Raw genomic sequence first — 21,469 nt, 5'->3', positions numbered from 1 at the left:
AACGTGGGGCAGGTTTTTTTTTCAATGCTATTTACTGTCTATACCCAGTTGGACGCGTTGTAACGTTGTTACATAAATTTTTGGCGCCCAACGTGGGTCCCTAGCCAAAGATATAGTGACAGTAAAAAGTATTGGTAACTTTAGCAACAAAATCAGCTATTGGCTCGTCCCACCTATTGCTCGTTTGTATTCATATGCTTAATGATGACTTTAGTTTTCTCTAAACGATCTGGTCATTGCTCCGATACAATTTCAGAATATTGCGGATTCTGCTTGGATCCTAATACTGGTTGTTCCTCTGAGTTTTATGGGGAAGTCGTCGAGTCTACGACGAAGGGAAGCTTAAGTGATCATCCGGAATTGAGAAAGTAGTTCCCATGTTGACGCATCCTGTCGGGCTAGTCAAACTTGTTGTCTGGAATGTGTATATATGCTGCTTGCGTATTCATACCGAACAAGCGAGATTGGTTTAGGGCGCGTCCTCCAAGCTACAGTTAATTCAGCGGATATTAGTTTCAATAGATTGAATTGTGAAGTTGATTCGGATTTGGTGTTGTTACTCTTTGCGCATAGCATACGGTTGCATACAATTGCAGAATATTGCATATTTGGTTTCGGCCGGATATCAGTACTGATTGTCCCTGTACGGGTGATGGAAGCACAGAGATGGCGGTCCCAGATTTGGTCTTCACTCATACCCTTACCATTGGCGGGTATTATTCCAGCGGCAGCGGTGGCTGCATATGGTTGTCTGGAACTAGCACGTATGCTGCTTGCGTATCCTTGCCGAATCATATGTGGACACTTAAAACAGTGCATTGATACTAAGACAATGCAAATTAGAACCCATAGCCCAAACCAAATCAATTCTTTTGTCGCTGTTCCAAAGATTCGCAACTCCTATCCCTATCTTATTATGTCACCCATTAAATGTCACCCTAGGAAAAATTTGGTAGAATATAGTAAAAAACGAGGAGGAACGTTGTGAGTTGCTGCGGAGACTGCAACTCTACAGTTATACCCGATACTAAGTCAGTATGGCTCTCCTACGGCAGACGCCGCTAATATTAAACGACACGACAAGGAGTGCGTGCGAGAGAGACAGAAAATCAGTCTGAGCGTGACGTCGGGCGCTGCGTAGCCAGTGGAAATTGATTTGTTCCTTTTGGCTATAAAAATGATCTGATCTGATCCAGATTCAGCAATCTGATAGATATGGTCATTATCTATGATTCTGCGTTTTTAGTTTTCTCGAATGTGCAATATTGTGGATGCAACAGATTTTCGTCCTTTGTGGGGGCGGAAAAGGGTGGGGCGAAATTCTGAGATATACGTTTTATAGTGAGATCTAACAGAAGTGCGGATACCAAATTTGGTTACTCTAGCCTTAATAGTCTCTGAGATTTGTGGATGCCCCAGATTTTCGTCCTTTGCGGGGGCGGAAGGGGGTGTGGCGAAATTTGGACACGAAACGGTCAAGGTCCGATATCACAGGAGTGTGGATTCCAAATTTGGTTGCTCTGGATCTTATAGGTTCTGAGATCCTTGAACTCATATTTTGCAATTGGCAAAGCCGACCATGAAACCTGTGTGTTAGAGAGAGACAGAGCGAGAAAGAATGAAATTGTTTTCTTGATTCTGGCTATAATAATTATACGATCTGGTTGAGATTTTACACTCTAGAAGATATAGTCATCCTCTACGATTCTGCGTTTTTGGTTTTATCGTATTTTTAAAAATGTGGATGCCACAGATTTTCGTCCTTTGTGGGGGCGGAAGTGGGCGGGGCGAAGTTTTGAAATATTTCTGTAGCAGTGACATATCACAGATGTCTGGATCCAAAACATCGTTGCTCTAGCTCTTATAGTCTTTGAGCACTAGGCGCTGAAGGGGACGGACGGACGGACGGACGGACGGACAGACGGACAGACAGACAGGGCTCAATCGACTCGGCTATTGATGCTGATCAAGAATATATATACTTTATGGGGTCGGAAACGATTCCTTCTGGACGTTACACACATCCACTTTTACCACAAATCTAATATACCCCAATACTCATTTTGAGTATCGGGTATAATTACAATTAAAACTACACTATGCTACGAAATCTGGGTCCGGATCCGTGGCGGCGTCTTCTGGGCCGTCGCAGACAGCGAGTTAGCGTCGCATAGGGGGGGGGTGATCTCTATGCCCTCTATGCCCTCTATGCGCGTACGTTAGATATGGCGCAAGGGTTATGGCCGGTGGAGGTTATGTCGCCGGGCAGGTGGATGCTTCAACGACTCCAAAAGGGAAAAAAAATCTCCGCCCCACACCAAGGTCGACTCCGAAGAGTACTCCCGTCAAGGGTGGGAGTTTGGTGTGGGTGGGGCAGAACTTTGGGAGAGCCGGGTGGCTACCGCATAGGGCCAGGGCCCTATGGGCGAAACAGAACCAAAACCACGAGGGCTAAGAAAAAAATCTAACTTTTCCCTACAGGGCACTTTAACATACCAGTTTTTCGGACTTTTCCACGGAGACACGAGCGTTGGGTTCTCCTGGCAGAGCTGCGGGACGCACGGGTTTGCAACAAGAACAACACTTGCTGGCGAGGCGAGGCAAATATGCACTTTTCGAAAGGGTAGTTTCTTGCCAGTTTTCTCGGCGCACGGTTATTAATTTTCGCCCGATTTTTGCGGCGCGCCCACCGTGTGGGATTTTCCCCGTTCCGTTTTATTTCTTTTCGGTTTGTCTTTGTGGCACTTATTTGGGTTACTTTTCTTTTCTTTTGGGCTTACACGTGGTCGATTTAGTTATATATTTGCTACCGACGCGGAGATAGCCACCAGCTGCACAGATTCAGATTTTCGAAAGAGAACGTTCTGGTGATTATGCACTGCTTAAATAAGAGCTTACCGATCTTAAAGCTCGGCTTCGAAAGCTCCGTTGCGATGCGCTGCACAGCACTTACGGCAGCTCAACTCAGCTGGTCCCTACCTCGAGCTTGCTTGCACCCACCCCAACTATACTATGCCCTGCAGCGATAATTGGCCCAAGGTTATTGCATGCGATATCCGAGCACCATAGCGATAACCTATTTTGAATCGGTATTGTCCAACCGCAACCGTTACACTCCTTGCGAGATTTTGAGAGCGATTTCCAAATAGGCAGCTAGCCGCTGTTCGAGAATCAAATGCTTAACTACAGCTTTGAATTCAGTTAGAGGTCAGACAGACACAAATATACAGGCATATATAAAATAGGATTGTATTGTAGGAGAGAATGAGCCGAGCCGATCAAAGTATCTCCCAGATGGTCCCAATTGTCGGCTTATGGGTTGTCCACAGCTAACACTACTCCTAATCTATCAGAGATACATATGTATAAATCTCTCTATATATATATTTAAACATGTCTACTCCCCTCCCCTCCCGGCTACCGCCTTAAACTAACCTAACCTAACATGTCTACGAATAAACATATACATACTTAAATGTGTTTCAGTGTAAAAACAATAAAAGATCTATAGATGTGATTATATAATATACAAAACTACAATGGAAAGGAGAAAGGAAAAGGGAAATGGGAACTTACTAAAACTAAGTTAAAAACGAGGTGGAACGTTGTGAGTTGCTGCGGACACCGCAACTCTACAGTTATACCCGATACTAAGTCAGTATGGCTCTCTCCGGCAGACGCCGCTAATATTGAACGACACGACAAAGAGTGCGTGCGAGAGAGACAGAAAATCAGTCCGAGCGTGACGTCGGGGGCTGCGTAGCCACTGCAAATTGATTTGTTCCTTTTGGCTACAAAAATGATCCGATCTGACCAGATTCAGCAATCTGATAGATATGGTCATTATGCAACAGATTTTCGTCTTTTGTGGGGGCGGAAGGGGGTGGGGCGAAATTCTGAGATATACGTTTTATAGTGAGATCTAACAGAAGTGAGGATACCAAATTTGGTTACTCTAGCCTTAATAGTCTCTGAGATTTGTGGATGCCCCAGATTTCACAGGAGTGTGGATACCAAATTTTGAGATATACGTTTTATAGTGAGATCTAACAGAAGTGCGGATACCAAATTTGGTTACTCTAGCCTTAATAGTCTCTGAGATTTGTGGATGCCTCAGATTTTCGTCCTTTGCGGGGGCGGAAGGGGGTGTGGCGAAATTTGGACACAAAATGGTCAAGGTCCGATATCACAGGAGTGTGGATACCAAATTTGGTTGCTCTGGCTTTTATAGGTTCTGAGATCCTTGAACTCATATTTTGCATTTGGCAAAACCGACCATGAAACCTGTGTGTTAGAGAGAGACAGAGCGAGAAAGAATGAAATTGTTTTCTTGATTCTGGCTATAATAATTATACGATCTGGTTCAGATTTTGCACTCTAGAAGATATAGTCATCTTCTACGCTTCTGCGTTTTTAGTTTTTTCGTATCGTCGAAATTGTGGATGCCACAGATTTTCGCCCTTTGTGGGGGCGGAAGTGGGCGGGGCAAAGTTTTGAAATATTCTTGTAGCAGTGACATATCACAGAAGTCTGGATCCAAAACATCGTTACTCTCGCTCTTATAGTCTTTGAGCACTAGGCGCTGAAGGGGACGGACAGACGGACGGACGGACGGACAGACGGACAGACGGACAGACGGACGGATAGCAAATTGATTCATTAATCGGATAAAACTATGTCGGCAGAGCTAAATGTTCTATATAGCTAGTAATATTCCACGGAATATCAAAATCGAGGAATATGTATAATATAACTTGAATTCGTCAGTATATTTACGGTATATTTTAAAATGAGGCGGTATATTTTGGTATATATCTAAGGTGTAAGACCGTATATGTTATCGATAAGCCCACTGATCAAAACACCACTTGAAGTTTACGAAACCAAATTTATAAATAAATTGCAGGAAATAATTGTGAGCTATTTCAAAATACGGCAGTGAAATTTAAAGATTCGGGAATAGGAACGCACACAGCCGTGCACATACAAATACGGAATAAATTCCACACACTGCGCAGCACTTATTTTGTTCGGGTGAGTAAGAAGAAGAGTATGAGTATGAGTCATCAAGTGGGAAACGAGTTATCAGATTGAACCTCTTGTTTATATTTCGTTTCATTGGAATCAGTCTGATGTCATCACTTGGGCAAAGATGAAAACCACCGTGTCCGCCGCTTCCCTATTCAATGCGAATGCATCGATCGCCAGTGCTGGATCGGGCGCCACACCGATTGTGTCAAAGATGGAACCAGTAGGCAACGAAGAGAGTTCGACGATGTCGTTAGATTTCCAAACACCTGGCATCACCTCAACGCCCAATGCGAATAAACGTCCGGGCTTCTTGGACCTGAACAACAAGGCAGCGAAGAACAAACGCATTATAGCGCCGCTGGTGATTAATTCGCCAGATCTGCAAGCCAAGACCGTCAACACACCAGACCTGGAAAAAATACTGCTATCCAACCATATGATGCAAACACCGCAGCCGGGCAAAGTGTTTCCAACCAAGGTGGGACCGGTTACATCCGAACAGGAAGCCTTTGGCAAGGGCTTCGAAGAGGCGCTGCAGAACCTGCACACAAATTCGCAGGCCTTCCCTGCCAGTAATACAACCGCCAACCCAACTGTCACTGGCAATACTATGACGGCAGTGAATAATGGCATCAGCGGTGGGACCTTCACCTATGCCAACATGGGCGAGGGCTTCCCTGTCATCAAGGATGAGCCCCAGAACCCAGCCGGCTCCCCAACGGTTAGTCCAATCGATATGGAAACACAGGAAAAGATCAAGCTGGAGCGCAAACGTCAACGGAATCGCGTTGCCGCATCTAAGTGCCGCAAGCGAAAGCTGGAACGCATCTCGAAGCTGGAGGACCGCGTAAAGATACTGAAGGGCGAGAACGTTGATTTGGGCGGCATTGTGAAAAGTCTCAAGGATCATGTGGCGCAGCTGAAGCAGCAGGTCATCGAGCATATGGAAGCCGGATGCACTGTACCAACTATTTCGGCGCCAGCCTTGCTGTCGGGCAAATAACATATGGACACACCTGAGGAGCCGTTCACGTTACCAGCAGAGAGCGAGGATGATGAGCAGATGGATTTGATGACAGATTTGGGACCAGATAGTATCGAGGATCAGGCTATAAATCCAGAACTCTTGGAACAAGGAATACCCTTGGAACTCTTTCTAAGAGCAACAACAAGTGCGCTAGAGCTCGATGACTTATCGCCAGCCCCATCGCTGTCAGGAAACGATCTGCTGGGTGTCGTCAGTGTAGATAAATCGGAAGACGGAGACGGTGGTAATCGGCACGTGGTCCTGTTCATAGCGACAGACAATGGCTGCGATCCACCGGTTGCGAGTTAAGGATCCGGATGTGGTTGTATCCCTGGAGTGCCTTTGCTAATCTTTTATTTCTTTGCAATACTATACACAAATGCTTTTTAAGTGTTTTCGTTTACTTAGTTTTAACTTAATGTTCAAGTAAAGTATTATCTGTGTTGATCGTAAGATAATATAATGTCAAATATATATATACATATAGAGTATGATTTTATATAATGGAAACTACTTTCGAAGACCAACCAAATATCTGATAAAAGTATGTGCATATATATGTATTTTTACTTCATATATACATAAACAATTAATTCTAAACTTAAAACTAATTTATTCAGCTTCGTCCTCATCATCTTCATCTTCGTCCATTTCCTCGGCATCCTCTTCTACGGCGCTGTCGACTTGGGTTTCGTCGTTTATACCGTCCTCAACGTGCAACTGGAAGCCATCACTCTTTGTCCAGGAGCACCGCATCGTCATTCGGAACTTGGCCATTGGTTTGCCCACCAATTTGAGTATACGCGCTTGCTCGGGTGTAAGGACCTTTCCCTCTTCGCATACGGTGTAATCACTGTAGATGGTCACGATGCCCTTTTCCAGCTTGGTGGGCATGCCCAACGAACGCAAATGGGGCTCCATGGAGTGGGCAAAGTCCTCGAGGGGACCGGCTGGCAATGTAACCGTCTCGGTTGCGATAAAACCACTTCGCGCATATTCCACCGCCCAGTAATTTTCTGCCCATTCCAAGACTTCCTCTTTGGACTTTTCTGTGAACAGTAGACCCACCTGGCCGTTAAGGCGCTTGGCGAGCTGATTCAACACACAAAACATTAAAAATGCTAGAATTTATATGGATAGATTGATAAGAACTTTACCTTGTGCAGACCTGCTTCCATTTCTTCGCTCTTTGTGCGTCCCAGGCCGATTTGCATTACGCGGTTTTTCCCAAAAATGATGCGCGAGTTGTTCTTCCATTTCTGTCGCAGGTCCTTCAGTATGCTGTTGCGCATGTTTTGCACCTGGAACACGAATATATTGGGGTACTTTCCTACACAGAATCTGATATCATCGACGAATCGCTGTTTCCAAGCCAGACCCTTGCGGTCGGTCTTTGTTAACGAAACTGTAATAGAAGGTCTCTGGATTAGGAACTTCTCCAAAGCTCTCTAAATAGCTAAAGACGTACCTTTCTTATCGCGTTTGGAGCGTGGCATCTTTGTGTACAGGTAAAGACTGGTCTAAATATGAAATTTGAAAACACAAAAATAATGCGTGCAGTAAACACGTGCATGAGCGTGAGATATATCGATGATAGCCGCGCTAGTATCGATAGGTGTATACTGTATGGTTAGTGGTTACACGTTGGAGATGGGCGATTGATTGTGATTATTAAAATACCCATGGCAAGTAGGACTCACGCTATATATACATACATATATTCAATAAATTATTTTCATATGATTTGTATTCCACAAAAGCATCGATATGATATGGTATTTAACTCTCACTGCTGGCAATTTTTCTAAATTTATTAACTGTTTTTTAGAGGTATAGAAAAGAATATGGGGAATATATAGAATAGTATAAACTTCAATACTAGCCTAGGCAGAAATATATCTCATATTCTTAGTGATGGGTTTTTTTCTTGCTCTCGCTTGCCTTAGAAACAATCTTAGTATTCGAAATAGGTAAAAAACAGTTAAAAATAGGGTATACAGAATTAAGATAACCAATGGAAAAGATCCGCATACGGGAAAAACGGTATTTGTAGTTGTTATTGTTAGTTTATGGTACTCTTGCAGATAACGGAACTATGTATCGGAACCGGGATATATATAGAAGAAACTAATCAAATTGAAATGAAATAGGGTATACAAATTTCCATACTCATGGCGGATACCTGTGACTAGCAACAATGACGTAACATTCCATACACTTACGTTTCATTCCGTGTATATTTACGTGTATGCGTTGACCTTTGTCGTTTTAACCTTATCTTATAAACAATCAAATAAAAAGGGGTCCCTCTAAATTAGTATATCTTGAAGACAATTGATTCATTTTTCGGCTGATACTATCTGGGCAGGTCTCAATGTCCTAGCTAGATAGTAATATTTCACGGAATATCAAAATGGAAGAATATGGTTCCCAATTCTCGATGGAGAACGATTAACCCATTGTTAATCAATTATGTTGTTAATAATCCACCTAAAATAATGAAAATTGACTAATTTTAGCGCAGTTCAAGTGAGCGATATCGTGGTGTTTTTTTAAATTCAGAGGAAAGATGGCATGGATCTACAAGAAGAATTTACAATCGTGAATATTTTCCGCCATTTACCTCAAGTAGTTGAACTATTTAAATATAGGGGTTTAAGTGGGCTAAGTGCGGTTTTGCATCATACGAGTCGGTATATTATTGTTGAGGAACCAAAATTGAGGCAATAACAATCAAATTTAAGTATTTAATAAAAAAGTCATGTAGAAAATTGATTCATTAATCGGTACATTTGTGAGGGTCGGACGGTAATTTTAACGATAAGTCCGCGGTCACACTGGTGGGAAATAAATATCATTTTGTTAATAAGTTTTGCAAATTAATAATACAGTGTAAGTTATTATTGTCGCACATCGGAACAAGTGTCTTTTGCCAATATTTGTAATATCGCGAATGAGCAGTGAGTCATGCAACTTGTGAATCGTCCGTCGGTCGGTTTCTGACCGCCATGTTGTCGGCGGCCCTAATTTTCTTTTATAAACCATATACGTACATATTTATCGATTTGATTGCCTAATTGGATCGCTCTATGGGAATTCAATGTTCCCTAAGTGCTACGTGTGATTAACAACTATACTATTGCCAAATACCAGTAGAATTACCGCATACGTATGTGAGAGAATAGGTCGCCGATGACGTAATTTTTTCCGTCTTGTTTGTAAATTGACAAGTAAAAAGTAAACAGCGTTGCCAGCAACAAAAACTTTAATTCAGTTACTCCTTAAAACATAAGTGGAGGTTAGGTTCCGATTAGGTTCCTCCTTCAGGGCCATAAAGTTAAGATAAAAACGTAATCTGCGAGCAGATAACCGCCTCGTCTGAAAATTTCAACAGGTAGTGGGGAAACTAGAAACTATCGTTCTCGAAAACTCTTCAACATCCATAGAATACAAAATTGCCAGTTAAATTGCGCACAATTGACGCCGCCAGTGATGGACGATGTTAATGCGTCATGGCATCAACATTTTAATTTATATATTTATTTTATTGTGTTCCATGCCCATACACACCCAGTTAAGCTTGGCTGCTTAAAGTTTAAATATTAACATCGGCTGACGCAAAGCAGAGCACACCTGGCAGCATTACTGCCACCGTCAGGTTGGCAACGCTGCAATACGCTCACTTGTGGCGGGCATGCGCCGCCTGTGTATGTGTGCCTCGCCGCACAATATGACAGAATCACATCATAGCAGCACAGATACAGCGGCAAAGACGTGCAACCTTTGCCGTCGCTTTCATTCGGTCGTTGGTAGTGTTCGTCGTCGTTTCAAGTTAATCGAGAATGTAAGTAATATTTAGTTGGGCCGAAAAGTATGTGTGTACTAAATACATGAAATATTGGTGCGAATGTGTGCACGTACATATATGCTGAAATTATAAAACGGAAAATATGCCAGAACACGTGTAAAATCGGTTAAAACAAATACGAGAAATGATGGAAAATTTTGCAGAATGTACGTGCACATATACCGTACTGCGAAAATATGGTTTTACCAAGAGTACTACCTTTTTACACATCATTCCATTAGGGATCGATCAAAAAAAATCCTACGCAAAACGTAGAACCTGTGAATATGTGCGAAAAAAGAGTGCCCGAGTTGCCAGGGTATTGGTGTATGTATGTGATGCGGTGAGATTCGTTTTTCATCAGCTCGGTTCTATGCTCGGCGGGCATAGCCGACTTCTATATACACATATGTATATGTACAGCATATATACGTTTATATATGTACCTACATATGTATATATAAACTTGGATGGGGACACGCGGTTAGGTGTGTTTTTGAACTCAACACACTTTTGTCCGACTGTGGTAGATACATTTTCTCTCGCCGCCTATGCCATGATGCAATTATACAAGGTGGTCTCGTCGGGAGCCGAAGTTCGTTCGTGTTGTCCCTTATCGTAAGTGCATGCTTGCTTGTTGATGATGAAGGTTGTTCACGGACGAATTTTTTGATATATTCTTAACCCTTATGTCCCGTCAACAACAAAATTATAAAAAGCATATAAAAAAAATACCACAGAATTAGAAGTAATCTTTATATATTATGTAAAAGAACATTTTAATATAACTAAAAATGTTGAAGAAAAATTATTAATGGCTGCATAAAATTTAAATATTAATATATCAGTAAAATCATTTTATTTTAAAATTTTAAAACCCACGGGACTGTTAAGGGTTAATCAACATCAACATATACCGTCTCACTCACACTCACTATACTATGTGCCCTTCACTCGCACTTATTGCTAGCATACGTTAAGGGACTAACTTTTGCCGACGAGACCACCTTGTATAATTGCATCATGGCCTATGCGGCTATCGGTGTTTGTGTGTGTGCGAGAGTATTTTTGTACGCGTTCGCTCTCCTCATTGCTCTCAGATATTTTTATAATTCTGTAGCGCCGCACTTAGAAACACGATTGCCCCAAGCACCCCACCGCCATCGTCAAGAGCCTAATACTCGTACATTGCCCACAAAAGTAAGTAACTTCCCTCACACACATCCATATGAACGTGTTGCTGTGTGTCTACATGTAGAGGAATTTCTACATTCTACGTTTCTATTCTTTTTAGCTACTGCGCATGCTGGGTACAGTTCACCGTTGCTTGGCTCATTGGCCGGCGCAAAAACACTCACACTCTCGCACATAGTACTCATGTACATAGTATGGCGGTCTTTAAAGTGCCGTCATCATCGTCTGCCCCATTCCGACTGACACTTTTGTAGACTTCGCTCGATGCGGCTCCTCGGTCTCCGGCTGGTGTGTCACAAAACTTTTTTTAATGCAATGCATGTGTGTGCGTGCGTGTGGAATGCATGGGGATGAGCAATGTGAGCGCCGATTCTTCCTCTTCTCGATGATGATCATCATCTGAGATTTGTGTTTTGCGTGGTCGGGACAAGTTTTAATCTATGTATTCAAGCACAGGTCTTTCCACCGAAAACCCCATATACGGGAGAGCATTACGTTACGCCTCGCTTAATGTTTTGGCTATTAGGGTGCTAGAAAAACACGTCGATTGACCCAAAAACGAGTTGGTCGCCAAAATTACTTCCCTGTCTCTACTTGTCCCTCACCCACACATTCGTATATTATGTACTTGGATATATTGGTTGCATTGATACAAAGGGTCAATGCTTTTTGATTTGGCGGTCGATAGCTATCGGCATATGTAGTCCGGAACACAATGCAAAAATCCAACTGATGGATTGCTTGTTGGGGGTTGGAGTGGGTGGTAAAACATCGAAAGTACTGACCGGTGATTTCAATCATTGCTGCTGCGTTTTTGCTTGATGTCGAGGCTTCTTCGTCTGTCGGTTCTCCCATTTTTTACTCTCGACGGAAAACAAAAAGTTTTATCCAGAGTGGCCGTTGTCTAAAAATACCAGCAACGCCCACATGCATTCCCCCACACAGAACAATTTACCTACCTCCCTACCTCCCTCCCACTCACTCCATCGTGCTCGATTCGAATCCAGCTTTCTCTAGGCAGAGAGGCGGAAATTAATCGATTTCCTGTCAAACGGAACCGGAAAATTGATCCTACGATACAATTTGATCCTATTGCTCTGCTCGAAACATTTTCTAAACGGATTACGTGAGTCAGATGTGCAATTCTGGCACAATTTGTTTTGTTAAGAATAATAATGATTCGCATAGCCGGTTGCTTACTGTGCAAATAATGGAGTGCGTCACTGTACGCTTGCAATCAAACGTACATATCGTAAATACATACATACATATGTATGCACGGACATAAATATCTACCCTCTAGTACTGGCGGTGGCGATTGACCATGCCCGAACTACTGATTTGGCTGGTTCCTACATGGGTACTTTCCGGACTAACCCTATGGTAAACGAACGCCGAACCACTCAAAGAAGAGACAAAAAATGTTGCTCTGTAAACTCTACAACCCACCGCGCACCAGCCACCGAACTAGTTCGGTTTGGATGCAACGTCTCACCAGTAGACGAAGAAACGAAAAAGCATGAGAGGAAAATGAAGAGCGCAGGTAGCTACAAATGATGCTGATCTGCTCTTCTCCTTTCCCTTTTCTGTTTTCGGTAATTTCATTGCTGGAATGTTCTTTGCGTTTGGCGTTTGTGCAAGTCAGTGCGGCTGTCCAAGTGATTATAATTATTCAATTTTAAACAGTAAGTCAAAGCAAATGTATTGCAAACGGCATTTGCGTAGGCTCAATAAAGAAATATAAGACAAATATGCAGCCAAACATAATCGTGTTAGCGGAGAAACAGTGTCGTGCAGTGAAATAGAAAAAGTTTAAGGCCGCGAAATAGGAGAGACAATCGACGAAAATGAAACAAATGGAAAGTGACACTGAAAAATTTAAAGAACTTCTTTAGAGTTTTGATTGGTAAGCTTATATGCTTTTGGTTTTTTTATATGCCTATTATATCTGTATTTTATGTTTATAGATGCCATAACTGTAGATACGGGGACTGGATCAGCTGAAGTCCAGATTAGGAAGGCTCTACAGCTGCAAAAAAAACATTTTTTCAAAAACAGTACCACCGCGAACAGCAGACCTTAATTAGTAAATTTAAAAACTTAAATGAAATATATAATAAAATAAAAATTTAAATATGAAATGAAATGAAGATTGATAACCTACTTCATGGGTACCCATTTCACTAGCTACTACATGGGTACCCATTTCACTAGCTACTACATGGGTACTCATTTCACTAGCTACTAGACGAGTACCCATATTACTAGTTCGGGGGTAAACGATGTGGTGTCGCTGGTCTCCATGTCGTAGGACATTGCGGCTAAAAATGGAAATGATGAAAAGCATTGTTAAGGGTTAGTAAAGAAAGTACCCCTGGTCTGTTAGGGAGTGGTGATATCACCACCTCCGAACTAGTTCCCAGTACTGCTGGGTATTTTTGGCACACTCAAATACACACATACATACATAGTAAAACACCCCTCTAGTACCAGGCAACTAGTTCCGCACTGGTGCCGCACTAGCTACCATTCTCACCTCCCTGGTTCCAGATCGATTACTTCAGCGGAGAATTTAACACATGCATGTCCTAGGGCGGAACCACCCCTGGTTCCCGCTCGATTACCCAGCTCAGGAGGTAGTTCCGAACTAGTTACTAGTAGAAAGCCAGCAACCAGTTCCCCACTCGACTACCCTTCGATTACCTGTAGCTAGCTCTGACCTAGTTACCAGTAACTAGTTCCGAACTGACTATTGGTAGTAGTCAATCTGGCAGTCTGGAATAATACAAAAATAAAAACACAATGTCTTTCATTATAACGAATAATTTTTAATTATATGATGCTTAGCCTACTCCTGGTTTTTGGCAAGACACCTCTTCTTAAACACCATTTTCTTCATCCTTTGCATTGCCTTCCGCACAGTGTTTTCGGGGGGTCTTCGCCAGGCGGAATACATTCTGTAATTAATATTTGTTTTAATTTATATGAAAAATTTTTAAATCTCTAGAAGTGTAAATGGTATTTTACCTAGCAAAGCTGCAAAAAATTCTTTGTGGGTCCTAAGGGCCTTCTTCCCTTACGTTATAGGCTAGAACAATTTCCTCACTCAAAATAAAGTTTAAGCCGCTCAAAACGCCAGCTGGCTGGAGAATCGATTCCATTGCTGTTATCTGTTATCTTTCCTGCACAACGCTAACTTTGCAATGTTAGCTTCCCTTTCACTCTTACGGAGTCTACGCAAATGCCTTTTGCTCATCATTTTATTTGAAATATATAATATATATTTGCACGTACCTGTTTATATTAATTTGATTTATTTATTAATTCTTTTCAACTTTTTTAATAAATGTTTACACAAAAGACTCTTCCAGCGATTAGATGTTGTACAGAAGTGAACAAAATCAACGCATCAAGCAAACGAGGAAAACAAATGCATTTTGTTTGTGTAAATTCTTGTCTCTTTCATTCCACGAGCGCAACTACAGTAAAATATCACGATTAACTTACCATTTCGGTGCTTATTGCATGTCGTGGCTCGGTAAAAACTAGCTGAGTGGGCACTGTAACTCCACGGAATTGCGGTTATTTGCCGCTTTCAAAAACAAACCGAAGGCGGCTTCGTTTTTCGGTTCTTTTTCGACTGGTCCGCGTTCGCTTCCCGCGTAACTAGTTTCAGAACTAGTACATTGTAGTCGACAAAGACCTGGTCCGCGTTCGCTTCCCGCGTAACTAGTTGCAGAACTAGTACATTGTAGTCGACGAAGACCTGGTCCGCGTTCGCTTCCCGCGTAACTAGTTGCGTAGCTAGTTGCGCGGTAAACAGCGCAGAACTAGTTCGAGAGGGGTCAATTGACCCCTTTGGTTCTACAGGGACACGAGAACACATTCACAAACGAGTCACAGAGGCGAGCCGCCTTTGCTCTATTTTTTCCTCAGTTTGTCTTCCTCTCTCTCTCAGAATTCTTTTTTATTCGTGATTTATTTTTATCTTTGTTGTCGAACTCGTGTGTTTTACACGTCTTTTCGACTTTTCCATCTACTTCTCGTACACAGACGATCGCTGAAAATCTGCCTGTCAGATAGTCTGTCCTCGTACTATTCGTCTTGTTTAACTGACTCTAAACTGAGCTTTAAAATGGTTGACGCACGTGTGTGTACCATGTACTTGCCTTGTAAATTAGCCATTCAATCAGCGTTTGGCCTTCTGTGAGTCATCAAAAGTTTTAAACTTGACACTTTCTCTCAGCGGAAGCATGACAACAAAGTAAATATGTGTGGCTTACCCTGTATAAATGTTGCAGGTAACACAATTTGGGTGTATTGGGTAGAAGGAGAGGAAGCAATATCTAACCATAGTCCATGGATATAAGTATTCATCAATGAGATCTTTAACCGAATTCCTTATTTTATTCCGAAAATATGTTTATATAAAATTTAACGAATTTGTTGTTTACTTGAAATATGTTCTTGCAGAAAGCCAATAAAAACAACTTTGTGGCGTATTCCGGTTGCTTTAATTGATTTTTCCTCTGGGATCTATATGTATATATAGACGTGTGAACGACAGACACACCCCACATACATCCTTAGTTTTGTGAAGTAATTGAAAAAAAAAAAAAAACAAAATGTCGACAGTCGATAAGGAAGAACTGGTCCAGAAGGCTAAACTGGCCGAGCAATCAGAACGGTAAGCAATGACTGAACACTATGGTATGTTTATTCAAATATTTACTGAACCTATATTTTCTATATATGTAGTTACGATGACATGGCCCAGGCCATGAAGTCCGTCACAGAAACGGGCGTCGAACTCTCAAATGAGGAAAGAAATCTGCTCTCCGTTGCCTACAAAAATGTGGTCGGTGCACGCAGGTAAGTCGTTCGAACCGGGACTTGATTAATGTCTTTAAACATACATCAATGGTAATATTTTACGCTGACACTTAACTCTTTCTATTGTCCCCATCCCACCCAACAACGCTACAACCCAACAACCCTGTCTGTTTGTCAACCAGGTCATCGTGGCGCGTCATCTCCTCCATTGAGCAGACAACCGAAGCATCTGCTAGAAAACAACAGCTTGCCCGTGAGTACAGAGAGCGTGTGGAGAAGGAGCTGCGGGAAATCTGCTATGAAGTTTTGGTAAGTAATACACACTCGAAGGACTGCGCAAGTCCGTCCGTCCTGTCGCGTCCCGTCCCGACAGCCTGTCAGCCGTCCGCCATGTGGATGTCCTTGTTTTATGGGTTGTAATTGGTCCATCTAATTATTTTTATCCACACATCACGCAGCCGATACACACAATTTACGGTGTGCTGTTCATCTAAAATTATTGATGGCTATGTCTGTAGGCCAAAGCCTCGAACCTGTCAGCCGTATCCACCGCATAGAAGAGCCCCAAACGAGCTCAGCTGTCGGTCGGTCGGTAGGGCGGGGGTTTGGGGCTGGGGCTAAGGCTAGGGGTGGCTGTGTAGTGGTGTGGTATGGCGGTTGGCGTGGAAAGCACAGTTTTGTGCGCTTCTTTCTTTCCCCTGTGAAATATCAAATTTGTTTCAATCAATAAATCTATTTTTAAAATGAACATTTTCCACTTTTCCCCCACATACATTTTGAGAGTGGCTTTGGCCTATACAATACCCGTGTTTCCCCCATAAATACTTGGATCAAAAAATAGACCATGGCCAGGGACGAACTTGAGTTTTCCTTGGGCTTGGTATTTCCCCTTCCCTTCTCCTCTCTGGGGTTGATTGATATTCTTATGTAAGCCTTAATTCAAGTCGTACTTGATGGAATTTTAAATGGAAAATTCTGTGCCCAGGCTTATAATAATCTTGGGAGCTCTTTGGGCTAATTAAAAGTAAATGTACTTTGTACATTGTCTATCTTCAAAAAGTTACGAAAATTACCGTTTTTTGTTTTGCAGGGACTTCTGGACAAATATCTTATTCCAAAAGCCAGCAATCCCGAGAGCAAGGTGTTCTATCTGAAGATGAAGGGCGATTATTACAGGTATTTGGCCGAGGTTGCCACAGGAGATGCACGCAATAGTAAGTATATCGGGGGCAGTGCCCCCACCAAAGTACTATATACAAAATGCCCCTATACAAAATATACACAAGATATGCAATATATATCTATATAAATCCAATCCAAACTCCATTCTTAAAAATGCAGCTGTTGTTGATGACTCGCAAACCGCTTACCAGGATGCCTTTGACATTAGCAAGGGTAAAATGCAGCCAACACATCCAATCCGTTTGGGTCTGGCCCTTAACTTCTCAGTCTTCTATTATGAGATCTTAAACTCTCCAGACAAAGCTTGCCAGTTGGCTAAACAGGTTAATAACTGAACGAACGATGAATCAATAAACTTTATTGGAAATGTATGGCAAGCGAGCAAAGCAAAAAAACTCTACTTCTCTATCTCTATCCATATAAGAACTATCCCATATCCATATACAACTGTTTCAATATTTTTTCTAACTTGTTTTAATTTGTTTCGTTTCTTTTATTATTGTAATTTAAAAAAATCGTGTAAATTGTTAAGCCGTCGTTGAGGACTCGAAAAAAGCCTATCAGGAGGCGTTCGATATTGCAAAAACCAAAATGCAGCCAACACATCCAATCAGATTAGGGCTCGCACTCAACTTTTCCGTCTTCTATTACGAAATTATCAATTCACCAGCGAGGGCTTGTCATTTAGCTAAACAGGTTCAGTTCAACTTATGCATATCTCTGTCTTAAGTCTGCTCTAACCTAGCTTCCGAATCTAATTCTAATTTCCCTCAATACTAATCCACAAACAAACCACACGCCCACACACACACACACCCGCATAAGTTGTCGTTGTTTTGTGACTAAAATTCTGAGAGAAGCATTTCCAGCTATTACTAAAAACCACAATTTAAAAGAGCTTAATCCCCAAGCCAAGTTGAAGGATATACTATATATGTCAATATGTACGTGAACAAAGCGTTTCAGGACAATGGGAGAGGTGTGTGATGGGATCCCAAAATGAATAACGAGAGAAGACTGCGCACCGAAATACTATTGTAGCAAGTTCGATGTAAAAATCATTTTTGATGGTTTCTTTCAACAGACTTAGTCTTGAAAAGCTGTATATATCCTTCTCATTACCCCGAATCGCATGAGAAATGCTTAAAAAAACATTGCCTGTAATCTAACTAACGACCGACCCGACCGACTTACCTGCGGCCTTTGCTGGTGAACAATTTTTGTTTGTTTTCTCCTTTTTATACCCGATACTCAAAATGAGTATTGGGGTATATTAGATTTGTGGTAAAAGTGGATGTGTGTAACGTCCAAAAGGAATCGTTTCCGACCCCATAAAGTATATATATTCTTGATCAGCATCAATAGCCGAGTCGATTGAGCCATGTCTGTCTGTCCGTCTGTACGTCCGTCCTTCTGTCCGTCTGTCCGTCCGTCCTTCTGTCCGTCTGTCCGTCCCCTTCAGCGCCTAGTGCTCAAAGACTATAAGAGCTATAGCAACGATGTTTTGGATCCAGACTTCTGTGATATGTCACTGCTACAAGAATATTTCAAAACTTCGCCCCGCCCACTTCCGCCCCCACAAAGGACGAAAGTCTGTGGCATCCACAATTTTAAAGATACGAGAAAACCAGAAACGCAGAATCGTAGAGGATGACTATATGTTCTTGAGTGCAAAATCTGAACCAAATCGTATAATTATTATAGCCAGAATCAAGAAAACAATTTCATTCTTTCTCGCTCTGTCTCTCTCTAACACACAGGTTTCATGGTCGGTTTTGCCAATTGCAAAATATGAGTTCAAGGATCTCAGAACCCATAAGAGCTTGAGCAACCAAATTTGGTATCCACACTCCTGTGATATCGGACCTTGACCGTTTTGTGTCAAAATTTCGCCACACCCCCTTCCGCCCCCGCAAAGGACGAAAATCTGGGGCATCCACAAATCTCAGAGACTATTAACGCTAGAGTAACCAAATTTGGTATCCGCACTCCTGTTAGATCTTACTATAAAACGTGTATCTCAAAGTTTCGCCCCACCCCCTTCCGCCCACACAAAAGACGAAAATCTGTTGCATCCACAATATTGCACATTCGAGAAAACTAAAAACGCAGAATCATAGATAATGACCATATCTATCAGATTGCTGAATCTGGATCAGATCAGATCATTTTTATAGCCAATAGGAACAAATCAATTTGCAGTGGCTACGCAGCGCCCAACGTCACGCTCAGACTGATTTTCTGTCTCTCTCGCACGCACTCTTTGTCGTGTCGTTTAATATTAGCGGCGTCTGCCGGAGGAGAGCCATACTGACTTAGTATCGGGTATAACCGTAGAGTTGCGGTGTCCGCAGCAACTCACAACGTTCCCCCTCGTTTTTAAGTTAAGGTCAAAATTCGTTTGTTATTTTGGGTTTGTATATTCCGCTTTCAAGTTTAGTTTAAAGTTTAGTAGAGTTGTTAAGTGAAGCGATAAGAAATTGTGAATGTTTTATGATCCTAACGCAACTTTGAAAATGCTTTTGTTTTACCAACTTGATTTTGCCTTGCCAAACATTTCCTCTAATGAAGAACGCCCCAAAAGAACGCTGACTAATAATGAATTCTGTTTGTTCCCGATTCAGGCGTTCGATGATGCGATAGCCAAGTTGGACACACTCAACGAGGACTCATACAAAGACTCGACACTCATCATGCAACTGTTGAGGGATAACCTGGCTCTCTGGACCTCCGACACCCAGGGCGATGGCGATGAGCCACAGGAGGGCGGCGACAACTAACCAAACAACTAAGCAAAATGTTTCCTTTTTGACTATGCAAATATTATTCAGTAATACAAACAAAAACAAAACAAAAACCAGAAACACAAGGAGAAACAAATATAAATGCAAAGCAAAAACACAAGCAACAAATTGAAATGAAACGATAATACCAGGCAGGCAGACAGGCAGGAAGAGGAATCATATGCAACATTTAATTCAAAATTACATGCAGAATGCTTTTCATTTGAATCCGTGGATCGTGGTTAGAACATTATAGAGCGTGCTCTACAGAAACATAAGGTTTTATTTGCCTATATACCTATACATAGTTGTATGTATATGTAGCATGTAGGAGGCCAACCCCACTGATCCGAGTCAAATGAATGATCCAATCCACTGCAACTGCTTGAGCATACAATTCCACACATAGAGATAGGGCTGCATCGCATCAGTAGACAGACGCATGCTCGGTTTTTGTGCTTTAGTGCGATAATGCTCGTGTGAATTTCCTCATTGAAACAACAACAACCAATCAATAATATTCCTAATTGTATACATAAAACAAAATTAAAGCGATTATTTTCTGTTTTCTGTTTTTATAAATTTTTGCAAGAAACTAAATTAATTATGTAATTTTTGGTCAGGCAGCAACAACAAGCAGAAACTAGACAGAAACAGAAACTTATGTATTATTTGTAATTCTTTTTCTAAACAAATAAAACCAAAAAAAACCTAATTTCCCTTTTTTTGTTTTAATTTTTTTTTGAAATTTTCTTTAAGTTGCTAAGTTCCCCCATCCATCCACCCACACACACACAGACAGACACACACATAGACACAGCAAACACAGGGTTGCATTTATAATGCATGTGAGGAACTTGGTTTTGGAATGATCGATACCCCATTTCCACACTGGGAGGGGGGGCGGCCGTACCGAAACGGGGACCGTATCTGTTAAAGGAAAGTGAAAGTGAGATTTAGAGAAATACAGAATAAAATATAGTTGTTCATTGCTATTTTTTATACATGTCTTACATATAAACAAAAGGTTAAAAAAATACAATTACAAATTTCCTCGTTGTCTTCTCTTGGTATTATACAATAATTGTGAAAAGCATAACACTCATATAATACATGCATACATACATATATCCAACTCTCTATAGAGAAAACTTGCGAATGAAGGGATATCCAATTATTCGGCCAGCTAAAAAATAAAAATTAAAAAACAACTAGAATGCGAACGAAGTCATTATAATTTTCACACTGTGCAACATGGCTTTAGGCACGAGTTTTATTGTGCGCAAGGGTTGCACAAGGGTTTATACTCTTTTTAGGGCTTCTATGGGACTATCCCAAACTACTTTAACTCTTTTTTATAAGAAAACAGCCATCAATTGTTCCTAATATCAAAGAATTCTTTCTCGATTTTCGGTTTTATTAATTTTACTAGCAATTTTCGACTTCCAAGCTTTCGAAAGGTTACTAACTTTTGGCGAACGCAGGCTGCACATTAACAATGGAAATATTTGAACAAAATGAACTAAAAACCAAATACAAATCAAAATACATAAATATTGTAAACGAAATCTA

General features: G+C 41.5%; 2 protein-coding genes, 1 long non-coding RNA gene and 1 pseudogene across 6 annotated transcripts; 2 read left to right on the top strand and 2 right to left on the bottom strand.

Annotated features, from left to right (window-relative positions):
- The first annotated feature begins 4,850 nt into the window (after window positions 1–4,850).
- Window positions 4,851–6,632, top strand: LOC117192386 (annotated as a pseudogene).
- Window positions 6,604–7,635, bottom strand: LOC117192387 (mRNA turnover protein 4 homolog). The gene is made up of 3 exons (XM_033397059.1): window positions 7,527–7,635; window positions 7,216–7,463; window positions 6,604–7,150 (listed from the first exon to the last, which is right to left on the bottom strand). The coding sequence occupies exons 1-3, from the start codon at window positions 7,552–7,554 to the stop codon at window positions 6,671–6,673; spliced, it is 756 nt and encodes a 251-aa protein (XP_033252950.1). The 5' UTR covers window positions 7,555–7,635; the 3' UTR covers window positions 6,604–6,670.
- A 1,225-nt stretch (window positions 7,636–8,860) lies between these two features.
- Window positions 8,861–20,612, top strand: LOC117185831 (14-3-3 protein zeta-like). 4 transcript variants are annotated; one of them, XM_033397056.1, is made up of 8 exons: window positions 8,861–8,950; window positions 15,573–15,786; window positions 15,858–15,971; window positions 16,115–16,241; window positions 17,023–17,146; window positions 17,274–17,437; window positions 17,682–17,810; window positions 19,739–20,612. In XM_033397056.1, the coding sequence occupies exons 2-8, from the start codon at window positions 15,725–15,727 to the stop codon at window positions 19,892–19,894; spliced, it is 876 nt and encodes a 291-aa protein (XP_033252947.1). In that variant the 5' UTR covers window positions 8,861–8,950; window positions 15,573–15,724; the 3' UTR covers window positions 19,895–20,612. The 4 variants fall into 4 exon arrangements, with proteins under 4 accessions (XP_033252947.1, XP_033252949.1, XP_033252946.1 ...); XM_033397055.1 differs by lacking the exon at window positions 8,861–8,950 and adding an exon at window positions 9,801–9,902; XM_033397058.1 differs by lacking the exons at window positions 8,861–8,950; window positions 17,274–17,437 and adding an exon at window positions 9,799–9,902 and having other exon boundaries at window positions 17,647–17,810.
- LOC117192388 lies at window positions 13,781–14,767 on the bottom strand. The gene is made up of 3 exons (XR_004474321.1): window positions 14,394–14,767; window positions 14,127–14,242; window positions 13,781–14,056 (listed from the first exon to the last, which is right to left on the bottom strand). It is a non-coding gene; the product is annotated as an uncharacterized LOC117192388 (long non-coding RNA).
- Window positions 20,613–21,469: the final 857 nt, after the last annotated feature.

This window comes from Drosophila miranda, assembly GCF_003369915.1.
Source record: "Drosophila miranda strain MSH22 chromosome Y unlocalized genomic scaffold, D.miranda_PacBio2.1 Contig_Y2_pilon, whole genome shotgun sequence".
Lineage (NCBI taxonomy): Eukaryota > Metazoa > Arthropoda > Insecta > Diptera > Drosophilidae > Drosophila > Drosophila miranda.
Note: the sequence above shows the minus strand (reverse complement) of the source record. Positions and strands in the feature narration are given on the sequence as shown.

Bases quoted from the DNA above. Each gene is read 5' to 3' on its own strand.
- LOC117192387 (XM_033397059.1), bottom strand. From the start codon at position 7,554: ATGCCACGCTCCAAACGCGATAAGAAAG. The intron at 7,464-7,526 runs GTACGTCTTTAG...CTTCTATTACAG, and splicing joins CTCCAAACGCGATAAGAAAG to TTTCGTTAACAAAGACCGAC. The intron at 7,151-7,215 runs GTAAAGTTCTTA...GTGTTGAATCAG, and splicing joins TGGAAGCAGGTCTGCACAAG to CTCGCCAAGCGCCTTAACGG.
- LOC117185831 (XM_033397056.1), top strand. From the start codon at position 15,725: ATGTCGACAGTCGATAAGGAAGAACTGGTCCAGAAGGCTAAACTGGCC. The intron at 17,147-17,273 runs GTAAGTATATCG...TTAAAAATGCAG, and splicing joins CACAGGAGATGCACGCAATA to CTGTTGTTGATGACTCGCAA. The intron at 17,438-17,681 runs GTTAATAACTGA...GCCTATCAGGAG, and splicing joins CTTGCCAGTTGGCTAAACAG to GCGTTCGATATTGCAAAAAC.